Below are 22,597 nucleotides of genomic sequence, written 5' to 3' on the forward strand. Positions count from 1 at the left end.
TCATGTAGGTGAAAATCTTAATTTTAATGATCATGTAATGAAACTTGAGTAGAAACTTAACTCAGCATGTTTTGTCTGTAGCATTATTGCAAATGTTTTACAGCAGAGGGTGCCAGGATGGCGTATTTTGCTATTTTCAGTCTCTTGCAACATATGGAATAATATTTTGGGAGGTTCCACTAATTGCCATCTAAAACATATCTTTATGTTACAGAAGAGGGCTATCTAAATAATAACACACAGTCATCCACAGACACAATGCAAACCCTTATTCAACAAGCTTAAAGTTCTAACAATACTGTATATATATATATATATATATATATATATATATATATATATATATATATATATAAACAAAGATGATGTGACTTACCAAATGAAAGTGCTGGCAGGTCGACAGACACACAAACAAACACAAACATACACACAAAATTCAAGCTTTCACAACAAACTGTTGCCTCATCAGGAAAGAGGGAAGGAGAGGGAAAGACGAAAGGATGTGGGTTTTAAGGGAGAGGGTAAGGAGTCATTCCAATCCTGGGAGTGGAAAGACTTACCTTAGGGGGAAAAAGGGACAGGTATTCACTCGCACACACACACACACACACACACACACACACACACACACACACACATCTGCACATATAAAGACACAAGCAGACAATCAATTATGTTTGACTTAGTTAAAACTCTTAATAAACAGTGATTGTACAGTTTCTGCTTTAAAAACATTGGAAGGTTGGTTTTTGGTTAACCAAAAGCACTCCAGACCTTTTTTACTCTACTGTTTATTTCTTTTCTTGTCTGTTCAGTCATTGTCTTAAGCTGTCCTAGCTATAAATAGTTTTTGACATGTTCTATGACTTCTGGTGACTTAGCAACCATACACCACCTCTGACTGACTAGATAAACATGACTTCCCTGTGCAGTAGACAGAAAAATAACGTCTTCGATGGTTTAGTAGGTGTTGCAACTCTGACTGGTGTAGACCATGATGTACTACTGTCCAGCAAATAAAGTAAGGATTTGTCAACCACACTTTGTGTACCATTTATTACATATGCATTCCTACTGGTACTGCATTTCATACAGTGGTGACCTCATGGACTGTGCCGCATTGTAATTTTGTGCAAATCTGCTGTGCCGGTTGGGTACTTGTCGCCATTGCTCACTGCATCACCTCACAGCATCAATGTTGGTGCCAAGGAGATTTCAAAAACAATTCCATGATGTGATACGAGCATTCCATGTGACAATTTTCAAAGTAGTAGTGGCGTTTGAAAAGTCTGTGCAAAAATAAAAACTAATTATGATGTTTGGGGTAAACCTTTTTTATTTTTTGACATAGTCTCCTTTTAGACTTATACACTTTGTTCAACACTGTTCTAATTTGTTGATCCCTTCTGAATAATAGGAATGTCCAGGTCTGCAAAATATCTATTAGTTGCTGCAATCATCTAGTTTGAATAAAATCTTTGTCCCGCCAGCCATTTCTTCAAATTTGGGAACAAATAGTAGTCCAAGGGAGCCAAGTCTGGAGAATAGGGGGGATGTGAAATGAGTTGGAGTCCTATTTCCAATAATTTTGTGACCACAACTGCTGACCTGTGTGCTGGTGCATTGTCATGATGGGAAAGGACTTTTAGCGGTCCAATCACCGACGTTTTTCTTGCAGCTCGGTTTTCAAACGGTCCAATAACAATGAATAATATGCACCTGTAATAGTTTTACCCTTTTCCAGATAATTAATGAGGATTATCCCTTTTGAATCCCAAAAGACAGTCACCATAACCTATCCGGCCAAAGGAATGGTCTTCGCCTTTTTTGGTGCAGCTTCTCCCTTGGTAACCCATTGTTTAGATTGTTGTTTGGTCTCAGGAGTATATTACTGTATGCATGTTTCATCCACAGTGATGAAACAATGCTTAAAAGTCCTGAACAGCTACAAACCATCCTTGCAACACTTCACATGATTCTGTTTTTTTTTCAAGTGTGAGCAATCATGGAACCCATCTTGCAGATAGCTTTCTCATGTCCAAATGTTTATGCAAAATATTATGTACCCATTCATTCGAGATACCCATAGCACTAGCAATCTCATGCACCTCAACTCTTCTGTCATTGATCACCATGTCATGGATTTTATCAATGATTTCTGAAGTCATAACCTCCACAGGGCATCCAGAACATTCAGCATCACTTGTGCCCATATGACCACTCTAAAATTTTTGAAACCACTTATAAACTGTTCTAATCGAAGGTGCAGAGTCACCATAATGTTTATCAAGCTTCTCTTTAGTCTGCTGAGGTGTTTTACCTTTCATAAAGTAATGTTTAATCACTTCACGAAATTCTTTTTCGTCCATTTTTTGACAATCACTCATCTTCCTTGATTCACACGAATGCCAAACACAAAGAAATAGAACAATATGGCTGAAACTTGGTGTGCATTCTTTCCAAAGATGCTACTAACTAAACATGACCTCGATACATGCTGGTGGTGCCATCTCTCGGACTTTGCACTGACTTTTCAAATGCCCCTCGTAATGTTTGACTGGACTAGAGGAACTTCACTGCAGTTATTTAGACAGAAACAATTCTGAGTGGAGTAATGAACAATGACACCCTGTTTATCGTGCAAGTATTACATTGTGTGCTCCTAGTTTTTCCTCTGATCCAGCTCCCACCCCTATCTGTAGACTTTGAAACCTTTTCAGTGACTTTTTGAGTAATATTCTCCAGCCCCAATGCCATAAAAGTACCTTTCCAATGCATCAATAATAGACTCTGTCAAATAATCCTGCCATTATCTCATCTACTGCTTCAATGTGTGGACAGCAAATTACAATGGCCAATCCCACCAGTATCTGAGTCTCATGTTGCAGTTTTTTATGCACCATTCATTGTGCTCAGAAGTTATCCCAGTGCACTGAATGCTGGTGTCACACTCATCCCAGCAAATCATCCCACGCTGTGTTCCATGTTTAACCTAACCATGACCAAACATCTTGTATCTTATGCCTCTCATGTGCATTCTGCATACAGTGCTAATATGCTCTGCAGGACTCAACTTTTGCAGCATTGACCGCTTCAGGTCCCACCTACGTTGCGCCAACCCCTGTCTGACATTACATCCATGCCAGCTGCTCCGTGTGCTTTTGACCTTTCATATGACACTCATAGAGACAGGATGCATTGAGTTGATTGACTGAGCCTGCTGCATTGTTGCTATTCTCTACTAACCTTCCAACAGTATGTTTCACTCTATGCAAGTGCTTGATGTCTGCCCAAGGGATCACCAATGATGATCCAAGGTTTATCATCTTACTCAGCCACCGCGACAATGATGTGGACATAATCAGCAACCTCTTCCCACCAGCACCCACTCACAACAAGTATGAGATAACTATGGCTTTGCTGCTCTGGCACCTCTCATGCTCTCCATAGTGGCAACCACATTTAGGTATGCATGAAAAAACCCTCAGAGACAACCCACCATCCTCAATCTGGTGACACCTGCAGACGAAGGTTGATCCTATACTGATGCTGACCACATGCTCTGGGCACTTTGGCTATTGAAACTTCCCACATACATACAGAATGCAATGCTATCACATAAGGATGACCACCTTGATGCTAGACTTCACCCTGAAGACCGAACTCACATCCTGGCACAGCATCGTACTCTCGTCAACAGCTACTCTGACATCAGCAAGGCCATCACCCCACTCAGCAATAAGGCAAGCAAGGGTAAATGACTACTGCTGAGCCAGCCCGACCTCCCCGACTCACTGCCGGTTGCCACTATTGCCTCCACTCTGCACAGCCATGACACATTCAAGGTCAGCCAACTCTGGCCAGTCCAGCCACCACCCCGTCCCACCACTACACTGTGCAACCTTTACATTACCAGCAAACAACAATCACTGAATGATACAAGGGATACCAGATTCCCCCATGGCACTGTTTACAAACAGTTGCCACTTCAGAAAACTATGCCACCAGCCTGCACCCCTTCAACAGCTGAGTGATACTGTTGGTTTCATAGCAGATTTGGACAGGAGGCTGGTAGGTGCAGAGCACTTTGTGCTTACCCAGACAAGTACATTGGCCTTCTGTAGGTGCACCAGACTGTTCTACAACCACAAGATGCCTTAATCAACCATACCTGCACAGTTCTACCGCCTCACATTGTCTTTCCAACAGCTCACGCTTATTTGTTTACAATCACCTGATGCAACTTATTATCTCATCGACATGGGCGCTGACATCAGTCCCCTCCCACCATCTCAAGCACCAACTACTTTCTTGCTATCATCACACCAATTCTGTGCCACAAAAAACACTGTCATTGTGGTCACCAACACCACCTCGGTCACTTTGGACTTGGGGCCAGAGAGTCATTGCACCTTCCTCATCAGCAAGATGGTCAAGCTGGTCCTGGGGACAGATGTTCTGCATTGCTATCACCTGCTTCCTGACCTCGCCTACAGATTATTATTACCACATGATGATCAGCATTCAGTCACTGGAGTTCTCAGCAAAGTTCTCCTTGAACATTCCTGTCCACCTACCACCTCTTCATCATGCAGAGATACACCACTGGACCTCCTCCTAAAGTGCTCAGCACTCTTCAGTGAATTTTGATCTTTGATGTCCAACAATTCTTACTACATACTGAAATGACATCAAGACAAGCATAAATGTGGATCTTCAGCAGCACATTACTGATACTGCAGCATCACTTCAAGCTGGCAAGCACAAATTTGATGCCCTACAACATTCACAACCACCATGTCAGATGTCAGTCAGTTTGGAGGACACCTACGTACTTTCAGAGCCTATCTCTGAGGAATCTGAACAGAGTAGTGAAGTGCTGTATCCAACTTCAGTGCACGATTCTGACAATGTTCCCACTGCTCTGCCTAGTGATCCTGCTCTACAACGCAGTGTGTTTTTGGCCACATACGTGCACCCCACTATCAGACCACAAGCAGTTTGTGCAGTTAATTGTATAACACTACACCTGGACTGCCTGTCTAGTGTAGATCTCAATGCATACCTCCCACAAACATAGAGTGGTGAAGGCCACCATGGACAAACTAATGGGGGCAGGCATTATCCACCCATCATCCCCTGGCTGACACAATATGCATCCAGCCTGACGGCCCTTCTCCCAGGCATTTTTGATACCTTGATTTCATTTCACAGTTCACAACTGACATGTGCTATGTCAAAAATGCTGATAAAATTCTCACAGATGACTTGTCGCAGATCACATCTTCTTCTGCTCAGCTCAATCATGAGCAGATCGCCAAGGTGCAAGACTCACATCAAGATGAACAGAACCTACTTCCTGAGCCAGACACAGGCCTCAAACTTGAGCAACTTACCTTTCCTGGCTTCACCAAACCAGGTTGGTGTGATGTGTCCTGTGACTGGGTTTGACCACTCACCCCAAAAACTTTTCAAAACCAAATCTTCGATCTCATCGATGATCTTCGACACCCTTGGGTATGGCCCTCTGTAAATTTAGTGACAGAACGATTCATGTGGCACCAAATGTGAAAAGACTGTGTCACATGGACCAGAACGTGCATCCCACGCTAAGAGAGCAAAACAGGCCACCACACTCAGCGCCCCCTTGACAAAATTCCGATCCCTAAGGGGAGGTTCCAACACATGCACATGGACATAATAAGACCACTTCCAGTCTCAGATGGACAGCATTAGATTGTATCACTGATTTGTGGAGTTATGTGGTGGGTCAAGGCCGCACCTACTGATGATGTATCCACTTAGACTGTTGCCAAAGTTTTTGTCAACAAGTGGAACACACATTTCAGCTGCTCTTTGTCACTCTCTGCCAACCAGGGCAGACAATATTGAATGAACTGTGTCATATTTGTGGCTTCCACCTTTTCCATACCACTGCATATCATCCGCAGTCAAACAGTCTCATTGAAAGATCTTCTCTGGTTGTTGCTGTGTCCACACCATCCATAACAAAGATCTTGAATCATCTTTAGCCGAGATCCTTTACGACAAGACATTATCTCTTCCTGCTAATAATGTCAATACAGGTTACATTTTCCACTAACCATGACCTGCCAGATTTCATTGCCTGCATCAGACACCACATACAGAGTCTGCATATACCCTCCTCTCTCCCCCCCCCCCCCCCCCCCTTTGAGACCAGCCTTGCACCTGCCATATACAGACCCTCATAAAGTAATTACTCTTGGCATGAACACATTTGACATCATGATTGGCAGTAAACAATCAAGAGTATCTGTTAATAGACTGAAGCCAGCTTGGTATGTTGCAGAATGATCTCGACACCTGTCGTTTAGCTCTGCACCCGACCAACAGTCTTTTACCCTTTCACACTGCAGCTCAATCTCTTCAACTTCCTACCTAGGATATATCTGTGATGCTCATCAATGGAATTTGGTCATCTTCATGCATTATGAAGACAAGAGGTCCGGGGGCAACATGATTTTGCATCATTACCACCACACCTTGCCTATACTGGCTGACATGGACATGGCAGAACTGATGTCCCAACTCACTACCAATGGCTCCCTCATTATATCTGCCCTGGCTTATGGTATGGCTGTCCTAGCCGAGAATAGAACTACACCATTGGCTACTCCACCCTCAATGCCCATTACCAAGGCTGCTACTGATGGCAATGCACCAGTACCTTCTAAATCCTGCTAAGGACACCCCCTCTGCCCATCTTAGAGACCACAGGATCTCTGGCATTACTGCAGCTGTTGCCCCACCACAAATCAACACCAACACCCCACCTACTCTCAATGTACATTGCTTCCACTTCTCCAGTGCTCTGCTCTATGGGAGGGAGAGGACATGGTGGGGCAGTGGGATCTCGGTGGTGACATCCCAACCATATATCACCTCTGACTAACAAAATAAACATGGCAGTTCTGTGCAGTAGAGTGTACAATAATATTGATGATGGTGGTTTAGTATGTGTTAAACCTCTGAGCAGTATAGACCATGGTGTAATTCTGTCCAACAAATTAAGTAAGGATTTGTCTATCACATCTCATGTATTGTTTATTATGTATGCACTCCCTATGGTACCACATTTCTTACAGCTTCATTGTAATTTTAGTAATATTTCATGGAGGAATAGCAAATAGGTAGAATATTGTACATAGTATACAGTGTCACGTGCACACTGCAATTTTTTTATGAACAGAGTTGGATGCCAAGCATTCATTATCAGTTTTCAATTAGTGATGAAGCTGTTTGATAGTTGACAATCCATGAAAAAGAGCACAGACCAGCAGACATTGCTATATGTGTTATGAAAGATCAGCTGCCAATCTACAGATGCTGAATTGATAGCAGTTCCATAACTCCTCTACGTGCATAATCTGTGTGCAAACAAAAGACATGACCTGTCCAGTGTTAGGGACTTATATAAATACAGCTAGTTTGTAAACCCATTCCTGTGCATTTTAGCCTAATCACCAGTGACATGGCCTTACAATGAAATTGTAAGAAATGTGGTACCAGAGGGGGTCTCATATGGGATTTTGTACTTGTTTTAGTTTAATTTATGTCATTAAATGTAGGAAATAAACCATGGTTTCACTAGTTGACCAAATTAAATCCATCCCCTTTGACCAGTCAGTGAAGAGACCAATTAAGCAACAATCAAATCATTTTAAACTTCAAATTTTCTTCTGTTGCTTTTGGGTAATGTTAGGTATTTACTAGTTTCAGTATAGAAGGCCATTTAAATTGCCTTCATTTATTCAGTGTGTTTTAGGGGTAGTAAATATTTTATGAGGTGATAGAATCAAACAATGGAAAATGAAGCACAGAGTAGCTACAATACAAAATAGGATGGGTTGCTACCTATCACATAGAGGAGGTGTTGAATGGCAGGCAGGAACATTTAAAGGAAATTTTAAAAAATTCAAAAATGCATTGAAGTTGAATGTGGAATTGATGGAAACTGACTTTGAACAGTTATTTGCCTTTTCTGTGAGTGTTTGGGTAACTTTCTAGCAGCTGTATCTCTGCTGCCATAGAAATTGGACACATGTTATGTGGAATGTTTTCTCTGAGTTAGCCTATACTACCACCACCTAACATAGTTACTAATTACACTATAGGAAATACTGCAAACAGCCACATGATTTTTGAAATGATTTTATTGTACCATTACTAGTTTTGTGGCTGAGCCCATCATACAATGGTAATGTTGATTTCTTTGCAAGTTTTACATTTGTGTCCTAAAATATAACAAAGTTTTTGTGAATGCATAGTTTACAAAAGGTTTTATATTTGCATCCTAAAATATAACAAAGTTCTTGTGTTTACAAAGATAAGTGTAAAACAATGTAATCACAAAAGATTTGTTATACTTTAGGACACAAATGTAAAACTAGCAAAGAAATCAATGCTACTGTCTGATGATGGCCTCAGACCCAAAACTACTAATGGTACAACAAAATCACTTCAAAAAAACTTGTGGCTTGTTGTAGTATTTGCTACAGTGTAATGTATGAAAATAACTATGGTGTTCTCTAGCAAAAATGGATAAAATAATGTTCACAAATTCTCCTGAAACACACTGCATATAAACTCAGTGAATGTTAAGTTTGATTCTGGAGAAGTGAATGGTTTAGGAATAATTTTTCATTGACAGACTATGTCTCCTATATACAATCCACATAATATTTCCAGTTGTATTTCACTTTTGAGAACTTCTGGTCCCTTGGTTCAGACATGCTTAACTTTATTATGCAGTATCTTTCTGCCATTTTACACTTTCTGATCACTGTAATGCAAACTATATCCTATATCATAGACTTCATTTGTTTCAATATTTATCTTAAAATGTCTGTCAAGTACTTACTTATAATAACCAATAGATCTCTTTTTCAGGTTAAATGTCATCAGTATTATCCAAACTTAAGAGAAACAGCAAAATATGGTGAGATCAGTGTTAAATGTTCAACAGAGCTACAATTCTCTATATATACATCTCGTACAATCATGCTGGAGAAGGTAAATCATGACTTTCATATTATTGTTGCATAATTACTAGCTAACTGTAATATCACATATGTGATGCAAGTCTTTCGCCATGTGCAGCACCCTATTGCTGTTGCAACAGTATGAGCTCTCTCTGCTGCCACATTTGTAAGCCCCCCCCCCCTCCTCCTGCTTCCTCTAACTCTTTTAGCCCTTGCAGATACTTTGCTTCCTTTCCTCAATTGTTATATTCTTCAGCTGCTTCACCCAAAAGAACTTTCCACTCCAGTTGGTGCACAACCCTGAGAGAATGTAGCTTTATGTGTATATGATACTTTGGGAACTCTGAAAAAGAATACAAATTTGTAAGGTGGGCTGTTGCACTAGCAAGCAACAAAATATGTGCATGTGCAAAATTTCTGTGTACAGTTGTGACTTGCGGGTAATGAGGAGAGTGTCAAGGATGTAGAAAACATGTAGAAGCAAAAATAGATTTTATGTGAAACTTCCTAGCAGATTAAAACTGTGTGCTGGACAGGGACTCAAGCCTAGAACCCTTGGAAGCAGGAGAGAGGAACATCTGACATGCAGCTATGAGGGCAAATTTTGAGTCATGCCTGTGCAGCTCAAATGGTAAGAGCAGTGTCCACAAAATGCAATGTTCTGGGTTCAAGTACCAGTCTGGCACACAGTTTTAATATGCCATTTTGGGATGCACTTCCTGAAAGCTGAATGTTTTTTATGTTATCTGTTGCTACCTGTTTAGGAACCTCCATGTGAAACTAATTTCCTGAAATTCTGAATCTTATAAAAATCCTATCTATAGTGTAAGTAATGAAGTGGGTGTTGCCCAAAAAACAGCAGTTTGTTATTTTTAGGTGACTCAACCCATCTTCTAAATTCTTTCGAGTTCTCAGATTAATTTTCTTTCTGATAAAATCAATCCTTCTTCTTACATCTATTATAATTTATGTTATTTGCGGTTTATGTGACATTGTTCAGTGATTTTGAATAATGAAGTTGTTAAAATTATACAAATTAACACAACCTACACACTTACTATCTAAGTATTGCAAATATTTCTTTCATTACATTCTACAACTGCTGTTTCCATTCTGTGATTTGGTTGAAACTTCTTATCCAAGATATAGTTACAAGAGAACTTAAGAACAGAACTGATCAATAACACGTAAAAGACGTTCACTCAACTACAGCATATCGATGCACGGAGCACAGTAACACATAACAGAAAACAGCATTCACAATTCATCTTGAGCCCTAGATCTTTTTTCAGAAATAGTATACACATTGACACATACAACAACACAGACACACAAACGCATACACAGGAGTGTACATTTTGGTGCCTATGTGGTTGTGTGTGTGAATGCGTGTACTATTGCTGGAAAAAGAGGTAGTGCTCAAAAGCTACTGTGATTAATGCTTTTGTCATGTACTACTGTCCTCTATGCATTGACAAACTATAGGTGAGTAGTCGCCTTTCCCTTATGTTACATAATGCTCCATCCAGGAATTTCCATTACTGTTGTACTGATCAACAATATCTAGAGTTGTTGATGTCCAGCTGTCTTCAGTGATGTACATGGTTAAATGGTTATCTGACCGTAATGATTAAATTATGGTGGAGCAATTTCATAAAAATATTGCATTTCAGAATCATAACCAAGGTTTGTGTCACAATGTTCATATGCATTCTCAGAAGATACGAAGGTAATCCCAAAAGTAAGGTCTCCTATTTTTTTTTATAGGTACATAGACCTGTTTATTTCTACAATGGTTTACATCAGTTTACAGCTTGAACATTTAGCTATTTTTCAACATTATCACTATTTCTATCGATGCATTTTTGTAGATGCTGTGGCAGTTTTTGTATGCCCATGTCATACCACCTAGCCACCATGCTGTTCAGAAAGTTATGAACCTCTTCTTTCACCTCATCATCGGAGCTGTATTGCTGGGACGACAATTAACAGTGACAGGTGCTGTGAGACTCTGAAAAAACTCAAACGGGCAATTCAGAACCGGAGAAGAGGAATGTTGAACAAGGGCATACACATTCTCCATGACAATGCTCGCCCACACATCTCTCTGCAAACCGTTGCTCTCCTGCAACAGTTTCAGTGGAACATAATCATCCATCCAACCCATAGTTCTGACTTGGCACCCAGTGACTATCACCTGTTCCCTAGGTTAAAAGAACATTTGGCTGGAAAGTGATTCAGCTCCGACGACGAGGTGAAAGGAGAGGTTCATAACTTTCTGAACAGCATGGCAGTGAGCTGGTATGACATGGGCATGCAAAAACTACCATAGTGTCTACAAAAATGCATCAACAGAAATGGTGATTATGTCGAAAAATAGCTAAATGTTCAAGCTGTAAACTGATGTAAACCATTGTAAAAATAACAGGTCTATTTACTTATAAAAAAATAGGAGACCTTACTTTTGGGATTACCCTCATACTAATTTTGCCATTATTGCATATGTGGTGGAATACAAAATTTTCAAGACTGTTGCTGGAAAGTAAGAGTAGTAGATCTTCGCACTACTGTGTGGCGAGAGCTGCATATCTGATGAGTCAGTGTGCCGAGTGGCATTCAACTGGGAGGACATTTTGCATGTCCACAGTGATTTCCGTAATACTCTGAGTTTGGTGTGGCAATTTTATGATGGATCTGTGAACAGAACAGTGCATGTGTATCACGTTCTCTGCGAATCTTGGGAAAAGTGCTACAGAGACCCTTGCAATGATTCAACTAGTGTTTGTGGGACAGAGCATGAGCCGTACATGTGTGTTTGAGTGGCATGCTTGGTTCAAGGTCCACAGTACAGACATCGAAGATGATGCTCACACTAGAAGGCCCATTAGCTGCACAACACCAGACATTGTTGCCAAACTTCAACAATTGGTTCGTGTGGATTGACGTCAAACCATTCAAGACCTTGCGGATGAAGTGGGTATTGGTTATGAGACATGTCAATGAATGTTGACTGATGAATTGGGCATGCATTGTGTCACTGCAAAATTTGTGCCAAGGATCTTGACTGCCAATCAGAAGGCGCAATATATAGAAGTGTGCATGGATCTTCATCAGACCGCATATGATGATCCAACCTTGTTGTTACAGGTTTTCACCTGTGATGAGAGCTGGATTTATGGTTATGACCCAGAGACAAAGCAACAATCGTCCCAGTGGAAGATCCCAGGCTCTCCAAGACCCAAAAATGTGAGATAGGTGAAGAGCAAAGTTAAGAGCATGATCATCGTTTTCTTTGATACCATGGGAATTGTGCACAAAGAATTCATCCCACCAAAACTAAACAGTGAATTCTGCATACTACTGTGATGTTTTGTGATGATTCCGTGAAAACGTGTGGTGATGTCGGCCCAAACTTTGGTGTCAAGGAAACTGGCTGCTGGTTCACTACAATGCACCCTGTCACATGTCCTAGCTCACCAGGACCTTTTTGGCAAAAAAACAACATGGTGGTTGTACCCCACCCACCATACTCAACAGATTTCGCATGTAGCGACTTCCCGCTATTTCCAAACCTGAAACTCAAGTTGAAACCATCAGTTTGATACTCTATAGAAGCATTGCTCATGGTGGTAAACACCCTCAAAAGACAGGACTTCCAGAAAACATTTGACCAGTGGCAGAAGCAATGGGACCAGTGTGTACTTGTGGATGGGAACTACTTCAAGGGTGATGGTGACCATTAGTCCAAAGGTAAGGTTTTCAACAGATGACAGTACCAGTTCCAAAAATTTTGGATAGCACCTTGTATGATATAAGTACAGAAATAAAAAAATAAGAACAGTCCTCTTACTGAAAAAACACTAAAAAAATATTTGAAAATGCCTGACAGATTGTTCAAGGCAAATGAGCAATCATTAAATTTTTGTCAAGATTGAGCAGATAAAGTTAAATAATTTTCACTGAATTCCACAAAGTATAAAAATAGTCTAGCCAGATGGTCAAAAATAAGAACTAGAAAGTGTTAGGGTTTTGGAAATGCCTTAATCAGAGAACTAATACCCCAGAAGCACATAAGTTCAGCCACACTTGTAATATACAAAATTTCTTCAAAAGGTGATTTTAAGAAAAGGAACCTTGTGTGCATATCCATTCACCTTTATTTTTCATTCAGTGTATAAGTATAGTATTTACAGAATATAAATTTTACAACACTTATTTAAAATGATTGCATCATGGCACTTAATTTGTACAGAAGTCAGACTGTACTAATATTTGCATTATTTGGTATTCTTAGTAACATATACATATCAGTTGGTTCTACAAGAAATTCATCAATGGAGTAGATGAAGTTGGTCACCAATAAATCCTTTATGCTGCATTTATACTGAACTTTATTTGTAGTTAAGATTTTTGGCTGCTGGCTAGTTATATAAAATGTATGTTCCTGAATAACGGACATCTTTCTGGGCCAAAGTAGGTAACGTTAAATATTTGTTAAGGTTGTTCTTATTTCTAGTATTAATTACATGAACTGAGCTATTGGTTTGAAAAAGAGATATATTGTTAATGATAAATTTCATTAAGGAGTAAATGTATTAGGAAGCGGTACTTGGATTCCCCAGTTCCATAACCAGGCCTCTGCAGTATGTTCTTCAGTTCTCACTGCAAATAATTCTTATCACATATTTTTGGAGCCAGAAAACTTTAGTCTGGCTTGATGAGTTACCTTAAAAAACAATGTTATGAAATGAAAGTAAGCGTAATATTCTAGATTTTTTTATATCACCTTTGTCTGACAACATTCACATTGTAAATAGAGATTTTGTAGGTGATTCAGTAGTTCTGTATTCTGCTCCTCCCAGATGAATTTAATGTCAAGGTGTAATCCCAAGAATTTAACATTGTCAACTTCTTCTATTGTTTGTTGCCATGTTTTAGGCATATACTGATAGGAAGCCTCTCACAAGGTCTAAACTGCATGTAGTATGTTATTTCCAAGTTTACTGATAAAGCATTGGCTAGGAACTATTTATTAATGTGCATGAAAATTTCTTTAACCAATCTTTCTAAGACTGTACTTGATTTGCTACTTAGTGCAATGCTTGTGTCATCTGCAAACAAAATAGATTTGTCATCTGGTAATGTTACAGAGTGAAGGTCATTGATGTAAGCAAGAAAAACAATGGCTCTAATATGAAACCTTTTGGGACACATATAATAGTTCCCATTCGGATGATGCCTGAAGGCTTAATCCACTTCTTTGATATTGACATCCTATGTTTCCTGTAAGAGATACAGGATTTCATCCATTTTGCAACATTTCCTGTTACACCATAGTATTCCAATTTATTTAAAATGATGATGTGATTTGCACATTCAAATGTCTTTGACAGTTCACAAAATATACCAATAGCTTCTAATATACATTGACGAGCCAAAACATTATGACCGCATGCTTAGTAACTTCTTTATCTGTCTCTGGAACAAAATACATAACTGATTCTGTGTATCAGGGATCAGACAGTTTATTGGCAGGATTGTGGAGGTATTTGGCATTAGATGTCTATGCACAGTTCATGTAGTTTGTGTAAGTAATAGGCTGCTGATTTGCATATGTGGTGATGGTGCCCAATAGTGACCCAGATGGATACCATAGGATTTACATCAGGCAATTTTGGTCACCAAGACATCAACGTGAGTTCACTATGTTACTCCTCAAACAAATGTAGCTGGTTGTGGCTTGGCTCCAATACATGGGCAATTATACTGCTGAAAGATGACATCACCATCAGGGAAAACATCAAGCATGAAGGGGTGCAGGTGGTTCACAGCTGTTAGCATGTCATTGATTACTACCAAAGGTCCCATTAGATTAGATTAGTTTTTCATAAGCAGGGTGTCTCCCATTGCATAATACCGCTCCCACTAGCTTGTGTCACTGGTGTACTATGTGTTTCAAGCCGCCGTTCATCTTGATGACAGCGTTCGTGAAGATGACCATTGACCTAGTGTAGCAAAAATGTGATTCACCCAAAGAGCTGACAGGTGTCCATTGATTGACAGTTGAAGCTTGGTGGTCCCACGCCCATTGCAGTCATAATTGATAATGTCATTGGGTTGACATGTGAACATGTAGGAGTGGTCTGCTGTCGAGCTCCGTGTTCAACAATATACGATGAGCGGTGGGCTCTGAAAGACTTGTGTGTGCCCCAGCATTGTGCTCTTTTGGCAGAGATGACACAAATCACAATATATCCTACTTTACAGAGCAGGCAGGCCTCTGAAACTCACTTCTTGTGAAGATTTCTGGATGTCCTACAATTAAGCCCCTATAGATAGTTTTGCTGCCCTTCTACATCTTCCCATACAGGCTCATAACAGTAGCACATAAATATTTGACTAGCTTCACTGGTTTCAAGATACTTGTTCACAGGCTGTACGTTATAATGATCTTCCCTTTGTCAAAGTCACTTATCTCAGTGGATTTCCCCATTTGCAACCCATATCTTCACTAGGGTGATCCCTCATCCATGTTTGCTCCACTTACATACTTTTGTTACTGTATCATGTGCCCACAGTGCCACCAGATGGCACCCAACATCTTAATGGGCAGTGACCCTAATGTTTTGCCTTATCAACATTTTGTCTGATACATTCTTGTTGTACATGTAGATAGCATTCTCAATATCAAAACCCTTAAGGAAGGTTCCTCTGACAAATGGCTGGTTAAACAGATCACTTCATATGTTACCAAGCTCAGAAGCACACTCTTTTATTAACTTTGTTGATATTTCATTGTAACCACTAGAATATTTAGATTTTAAAGATTTTATGGTGCATTTACTTCTACTGGTATAGTGAAGGTCATACTCATAGTAGCGAAGTTATCTGTAATGTCTGGTCTGAGCTACTCCATGGCAGCGTCTACTGAATCTGACAACACCATCTTTTCGGTAACAGTTATGAGCTGCTTGTTAAAAAGTTTTGCATTTACTCTCAGTGGTATCAGCTCTTCCTCATGTCTGGTTGTTCCAGTCTCCTTCATTATATCCCACACTGTGTTTATTTTGTTGTTTGATGTGATTATCATTTTTCTGTAATGAATTTGCTTTTATGTCAGTATTATATCATTAATATCTTGCTGTGAGTCTTGTAAAGAACTGTAGTATCAACATCATAACTGTTTATGACTGACAGGTACAGCTTTCTTCTTGTTTTAAGATGTCAGCTATCTCACAGAAGCCTATTTACAACGTCTGAAGAACCATTCTGTACAAAAGAATCTGAGAATATACTAGAGCCTCCCATGTTTTGACCCATAGAGACTGTTGAGACAAGGTTAAACTAATTACTGCATTCAAAAAGGCATATAAGCAGTTATTCTTATTGTGCTCCACATGCAACTCAAATGGGAAGAAACCCCACACTGGTGTGACAGTGCCACTATACTACACCGTAGATATGGGTATGTCATGGGCCAATGGTGGTTCAATAATAACAGAGGAACAGAACCCCACAAGAGGAAATGAAGACTCACCATGTGAGTGAATCTATGGGAAGTAGAATGTCTGAACCCTCGCAGAGACATACAAAGGGAAAACTCAGTACACAGCTGGCACAGTTGAGCTCTCAGCAACAACAGTCAGCATGCTGTGCAAAGTGAGATGTGGGGTAGTGAACTCAGCATAAGCTTACTGCTAAGCTTACTGCCATTTACAGGTAAACACCTTCATCAGCACCACGTGCCCCCTCTATCGCAAGTTTACACATTGTTGTGCAGCACTGCTCATGCCACCTCAACAGCCTCCATTGTGATGTCCACTGGCAAGGATACTAAATCCCTTCCTCCTGGAAAGGTTGCAGGGCCAAAAGAGGCCAAGCTTGGGCCATGACCTCCAGTGCAGAACTGTGGAGGCCACAGGAGAACCTGGTAGCAGATCAACCACAAAAGGTGGCAAAACAGACACTGCCAGTTTCATCAGAAGGGCATGGAGGCTCAGGCAGTGGGAGGAACATCAGCAGCAGAGGAGATGCGGCCACCTCCATCAGTCACTGGGATGGGGAGGAGGATGAGGAGGAGAAAGAGACAGAGGAGGAGGAAGAGAGGAGGAGGAGGAGGAGGAGGAGGTGAAGGAGGTAGAGGAGGAGGAAGAGGAGGAGAAGGAGGATGGTGGATCAAAATCAAGAGGCTCCACATCAGCAGGTGGAGGTGCAAGCCTCACTGCAGCCTAAGGCTGCCGATGGCAGAGGATGAGGGGAGTCAGCATAAGGGAAGCATGCTGTTGCAAGTGGGAGTCCACACCCAGAACAATGAGACCAATCCTGGCACCTGACACACCAGAAGACCGCAGTGGTGATGCCCCAAAATAGCACAAGTGCAACTGATTTCCATGATGGGTCAGCTACTCCCTTCTGACATCAACCACAAACAACTGCTGATCTCTGTGACCCACCATGATACCTGGCAGCTACCTCTGCTGCTAGCCAAAGGATTGCGACAAATGGCAGCCCTGAGAATAAACACAGCAGGCTGCCGTGGTCCACGGCATGCAACTCAGGGTGTAACAAATGCAGGATATCTCATGGCTAGGGTCCATGAAAATGTTCCCCCAGACTACATCTATTGACTGCTGTTGCCAGATGGGTAGCTAGAAAACTCAACAACATATCATCACAGTAAGAGGCAAACACTGACTTCTTCATTTGGGCCTTGAATTTACACATGAAGTGCTCCATCTCTAAGTTACAAGCTGGATAAAATGGGGTGACAGTCAGATGCCAGATACCTTTACAAATGCAAAAGTCTTCGAACTCTTGTGACACAAATTGCCTACCATTATTAGAGGCCCTTCAATGGCAAAATTACCAACAATGTGCGAGCAGTGGCAGTCAAAGATGTGGAGGTCAGCTTGGCTGTGTACAAAAAATTATTCCATGCATAGACCGCCAACTACCACATGCTGACCAAAAACAGACCTGCAATATTGATGTGTACCTTGTCCCAAGGATGTTCCAGGACCAACCAGGGATAAAACTGGAATGGTGGTGCAGCCTGATTCTGTGCACAAGCCCTGCAAGCCCACACCAGATATTCAGTGTCACAACTGATTGCAGGCCAGTAGGCATCATGTCATGCCATTGTGTTGATATGAGTCATACCCTAGTGTGCTGCGTGCAGTAACTAGAGTTTGCATGGGTGCAATGGAGTCAATCACATATGAGAAAAAACGTACACCATGCTGGATATGCACCCAAAGACATGTGCTCTGACCAACTCATCAGAACTGATAAAATGATTTTCCAGAAAAGCTGGTCACCAGCCATGGCAGTTGCTATCTCTCACACTGTCAATCAAAAATCCAACGGGTTTTGATGCATGGCTTCATTCAGCATGAACACAAGAGTCTATTGCTGACTGAATGCCAGATCAGGCCCCACCAATAGCCACAAGAGTCTAGCAATGTTGGTATACTCTGCAGTGGAATGTTAATTAATGCCATCATATCAGTAGTTACTGAGAAAGAGGGTCCACCTGTACAATTGGTGGGGAGTGCTGCCAGATAGATTGGAACAAAATAAGAAATTGAGTAGCTTATGGTTTGTGGTCAGTCATAAGAAGGAACCACATCCCATACCCTTCAAAATTAACAACTAGCACTTCCTTTTCCACTTTTGAATAATTAATTATGCTGAATGGCAGGAGCACCATCTATGCACAGGCTGTTTGGTGCCATCTGGATTTTTATGGAATAGCACTGCACCAGTACCATACTGGGACACATCACAGTCCAGGGTTAAAGGTTTACATTGCACAAAAGAAGGCAGCAGAGCATAAACACTGCTTGAGGGACTCAAAATTCCAATGACACTCTGCAGACTAGACAAACTTAATGCTCTTCTGATGTAGCTGGTTAAGATGATGCAGATGTGTGGGGTCAGGCAGATGAACTGAGCATAATGTGAAATCTTACACAAAAAAGTCTGGAACTCCTTCAAGTTCTTGAGCACTGGGAAGTTGATATTACTTTGATACTGTCATCCTTTGGGACAAGGCCATCTTCCCTAAGCACATGTCCCAAAAAATGTACCTTCAGGAAGAAAAAACTGCACTCTTCCAACTTGTAATGAAGGCCATTCTCCAGGAGGCATTGGAAAACTGTCTGAAGATTTTGTAAATGCTTCTCTCTGGTAGGGTCTGTTTCTCAGATATCATCAAGGTAATTGACACAACAGAAACTGTCCTGATACAACTGCTCCAAAAACCATTGATAAATTCTTGGTGCACATGAGATTCTGAAAGGCAAGAGGGTGCTGAGGACAAAGAAAGTCTGAGAGACTGCATCCAACAGCAACTGCAGGTAAGCATCATACAAGTTGATGCATGAATAATACTGGCTCACTGGCAACTTCATGATTTCACCAACAACTGTCCCAACTGCAGAATTGGATACAAATCCACAACACATTGCACATTGAGTGACTGGTTAAAACTGCCACAAAGGTGTGCAGCACTGTCAGGCTTTTGAATTGTCACCAAAGGAATGGCCCATTGAGTTCACAGAATAGGAGAAACAACTCCACAATCCTACCAAAGTTGCAACTGGGCCTTTACTTTGTTGATCACAGCAAATGGAATGGGATGGAGGCAACAAAATTTAGGTACCATTAATAGTTTAACCCTACACTGCATAATGTTGCATTTTTGCTACATGAAAGTCGTTTGCTTCTAAATCTGTATAACTGCAACAGTTGACAGTATTGCTCATGTCAGAGTGTCTCCTTGACTTCTGTAAGCAGTAAACATAGATAAAACAGCTGACTGTATTCAGGAGTGTTGTCCCACAAACTCCGGCGACTGTAATCATGAAACTACACATATTTCGACACTTCCAACACCACATTCCTTGTGTTATATCCCAGATGAAAGATAAATCTAAGTATCATCAAGGAAAAAGCTGAGTAGTGATCATGTAACATGGAACCTGCTTAGTATTGATTTTCCAGTTGACAAAAAAATATTGAAGGGGAACCTCCATCTACCAGATGAAGTTTGTGCTTTGGAAATGCCATTTCAATTCTTCAGATACGGGTGTACAGATGAGTTACTGAATCATATTGCAGAAAAAACAATGTTAAACAGTGTTTAAAAGGACCCATCAAAGCCTTATAATACCATCTCTGAAGATATATCAAAATTCATAGGAATCTGTATCATATTGTCAGTCATGTCTGCAAGATACACTAGGATGTACTCAAACCCAGCTATGGATTTATCTGTGATACATGAAACAACGTCAGTGAATAAATGTGAGAAATTGAGGCAGTTTTTGCATTGCAGTGACAATTCTAAGAAAATTCCTCATAATCAGCCAAATTGTGATAAGCTACATGAAATTTATCTCATCACAATATCGCTACTGAAGCAGTTTTCCACATTATCAATACAAGAGAATCTTACCATGTATGATCTGATGACTGCAACAAAATCAAGGCGCAATCTACAGCAACACATGTTGATAACCCACACAAATAAATTTTCGTATTGTGTGGTATATCTGACTTCACTTATGATTTTGAAATTTATACTGCAAAGGAAAATCATCGATCACTCTGCTTGCAAGATGAACTGGACTTGGATGCCAGTAGCAATGTGGTTGTCAGATTTGCATGATCTATTTCAAAGCATGTGGGTCATAAGTTGTACTTTTACAACTACTACACGTCCTTACCTCCTTATCTCTAATGATACATTTGGCTTCTTAAGAAATTCTGTCTCTGGGATCTGTTAGGAGAAACAGAATTTCAGACTGTAAACTTCCAACAGTTGATGATTTGAGAAAGGAACCAAGGGGAAAGTCTGTGAAGTATGTGACAAACAGAAGTGGAACAGATGTATCCTCTGTAGTGGAAAGACATCTTTATTAATGAGGCTGACTCACTCCCATGTCAACTTGAAATTTGACCGGTCACCCCTCCACAAATAACACCAATGAAATACACTGGAACAACCCGTGCAGAGCAATGGGGATGCATCACATTCCAGCAAAAATGCAGGCACACCTAATAGCTGATTTGTCGCTCACCATCAGTCTCAAACAGTTACCAAACGTCCTATCTGATGGCTTACCCCACAAATGGCTTGCATGTGTGGCAATCTTGATGAACACGCAATAAAAGACAGACGGGCCAGGATCACTGCTTTGCTCAACAGGTGGAGGGAGTATTACACTGAGGACCTGAAAACCATTGTAGGTGGAAAATACAGTGCTGTAAATGACCGAACTAAACCCACTGAGCTTGGCACTGGCGAAGATGGGCAACATAGCATCGCCAGATTTTGGGCAACTTTGTATAAACTTGTGCTTCAGGACAAAAACTGATAGCCATATCAACTAGATTGACAATATGCCTTACTTGGCAGTGGAGCAACAATAGATGCAGCTAATTCTCCCACCATTTCGTAAAATCATCAAAATTGGGGTGGGGATGGAGAAGAAAACTGCTCAATGGGTGCCTGAACTGAAACTAGTGCATAAAGAGCGTGAAACAACTTCACCTCCTGATTCATCAGCCCTACATCTGCTCCCACAGTTGCTGCTGCTCCTTTTGGAGGTGGAACTGCTTCTTTCAGCATTGCTGAAATTCTGAGTCCATGATGCCCCAAAATTAACACTAGGAAATGAGAAATAAAAAATAAGGATGCTGAACATGAAGGAATGTCCTTTGTCACCACTTCAGTATTTGCACTGTGATGACAATACTGCTGCACTATGCTGTCAGCATGGGTACAGCTTGGGCTGCCAGTGGCTTGTCAATTACCAGGGATCAGAACCATGTGAGAGGAAATAAAAACTCACCTTGTGAGTCAATCTATGGGAAGCACAAAGTCTGAACCCTCATAGAGGAGTGCACTGGGATAACTCAGCTTGTGATTGTTGTGGGTGGCTGTCAACTGAGCAGTCAGTAGCCTACTTCAAATGATGTGCAAGGCAAGGCAAGTAGTTGAACAGCTGAACTCGGTGTAAATACTGGTCTGCTCAGCTTTTTGCTGCCCACAGGTAACACCCTTCCATCAGCAGGTCTGGCCATATCGTGTGCTGCATACAGCCTCCACGGCAAGTGTCCACACTATTCCATGGCATTATCCACGACATCTCATATGCCTCCATTGCAATATGTGTTGATAAAGATATTGAAATCCCTAATACAAGGTACAATCAAAAATACCCTCTCATATACACTTCACTTTGGTTTGCAGACTATGGATGTATATGAAGAATGTAGATGTAGAAAATAGTCAGATAGATGTGTAAACATCTATTCGATAACCTGTGAGAGCATATTAAATATCTTGTAGGTAATGTGATGGAATTTGAGACTGAACAAAAGAACTTTCTATTGAGCTAACTCTTAAAAAAAGCGATTTAGGTTTTTTCTGTAATTCTCATTAGCATTCTTATACATATATTTAACACTGTTAAGTCATTTCATTTAAATAAAATATACGTCTTTGTCTTCTTTCCACATCTAAAAATCCCTTTAAATTTCAGTGATTCGTCTCCATGATGTCCATG

The 22,597-nt window shown here is 40.7% G+C and overlaps 1 protein-coding gene across 3 annotated transcripts in view; it reads left to right on the forward strand.

Annotated features, from left to right (window-relative positions):
* The window catches only part of LOC124622596 (phosphatidylinositol phosphatase PTPRQ-like), a 431,781-nt gene that overhangs the window by 329,694 nt on the left and 79,490 nt on the right, over nt 1-22,597 (forward strand). For all 3 annotated transcript variants that reach the window (XM_047148348.1, XM_047148350.1, XM_047148349.1), the window contains one exon: nt 8,932-9,054. In XM_047148348.1, coding sequence (XP_047004304.1) covers nt 8,932-9,054 — 123 coding nt within the window. The remainder of the gene's footprint in view (nt 1-8,931; nt 9,055-22,597) is intronic.

This window comes from Schistocerca americana, chromosome 7 (genome assembly GCF_021461395.2).
Source record: "Schistocerca americana isolate TAMUIC-IGC-003095 chromosome 7, iqSchAmer2.1, whole genome shotgun sequence".
NCBI classification, from domain to species: Eukaryota; Metazoa; Arthropoda; class Insecta; order Orthoptera; family Acrididae; genus Schistocerca; species Schistocerca americana.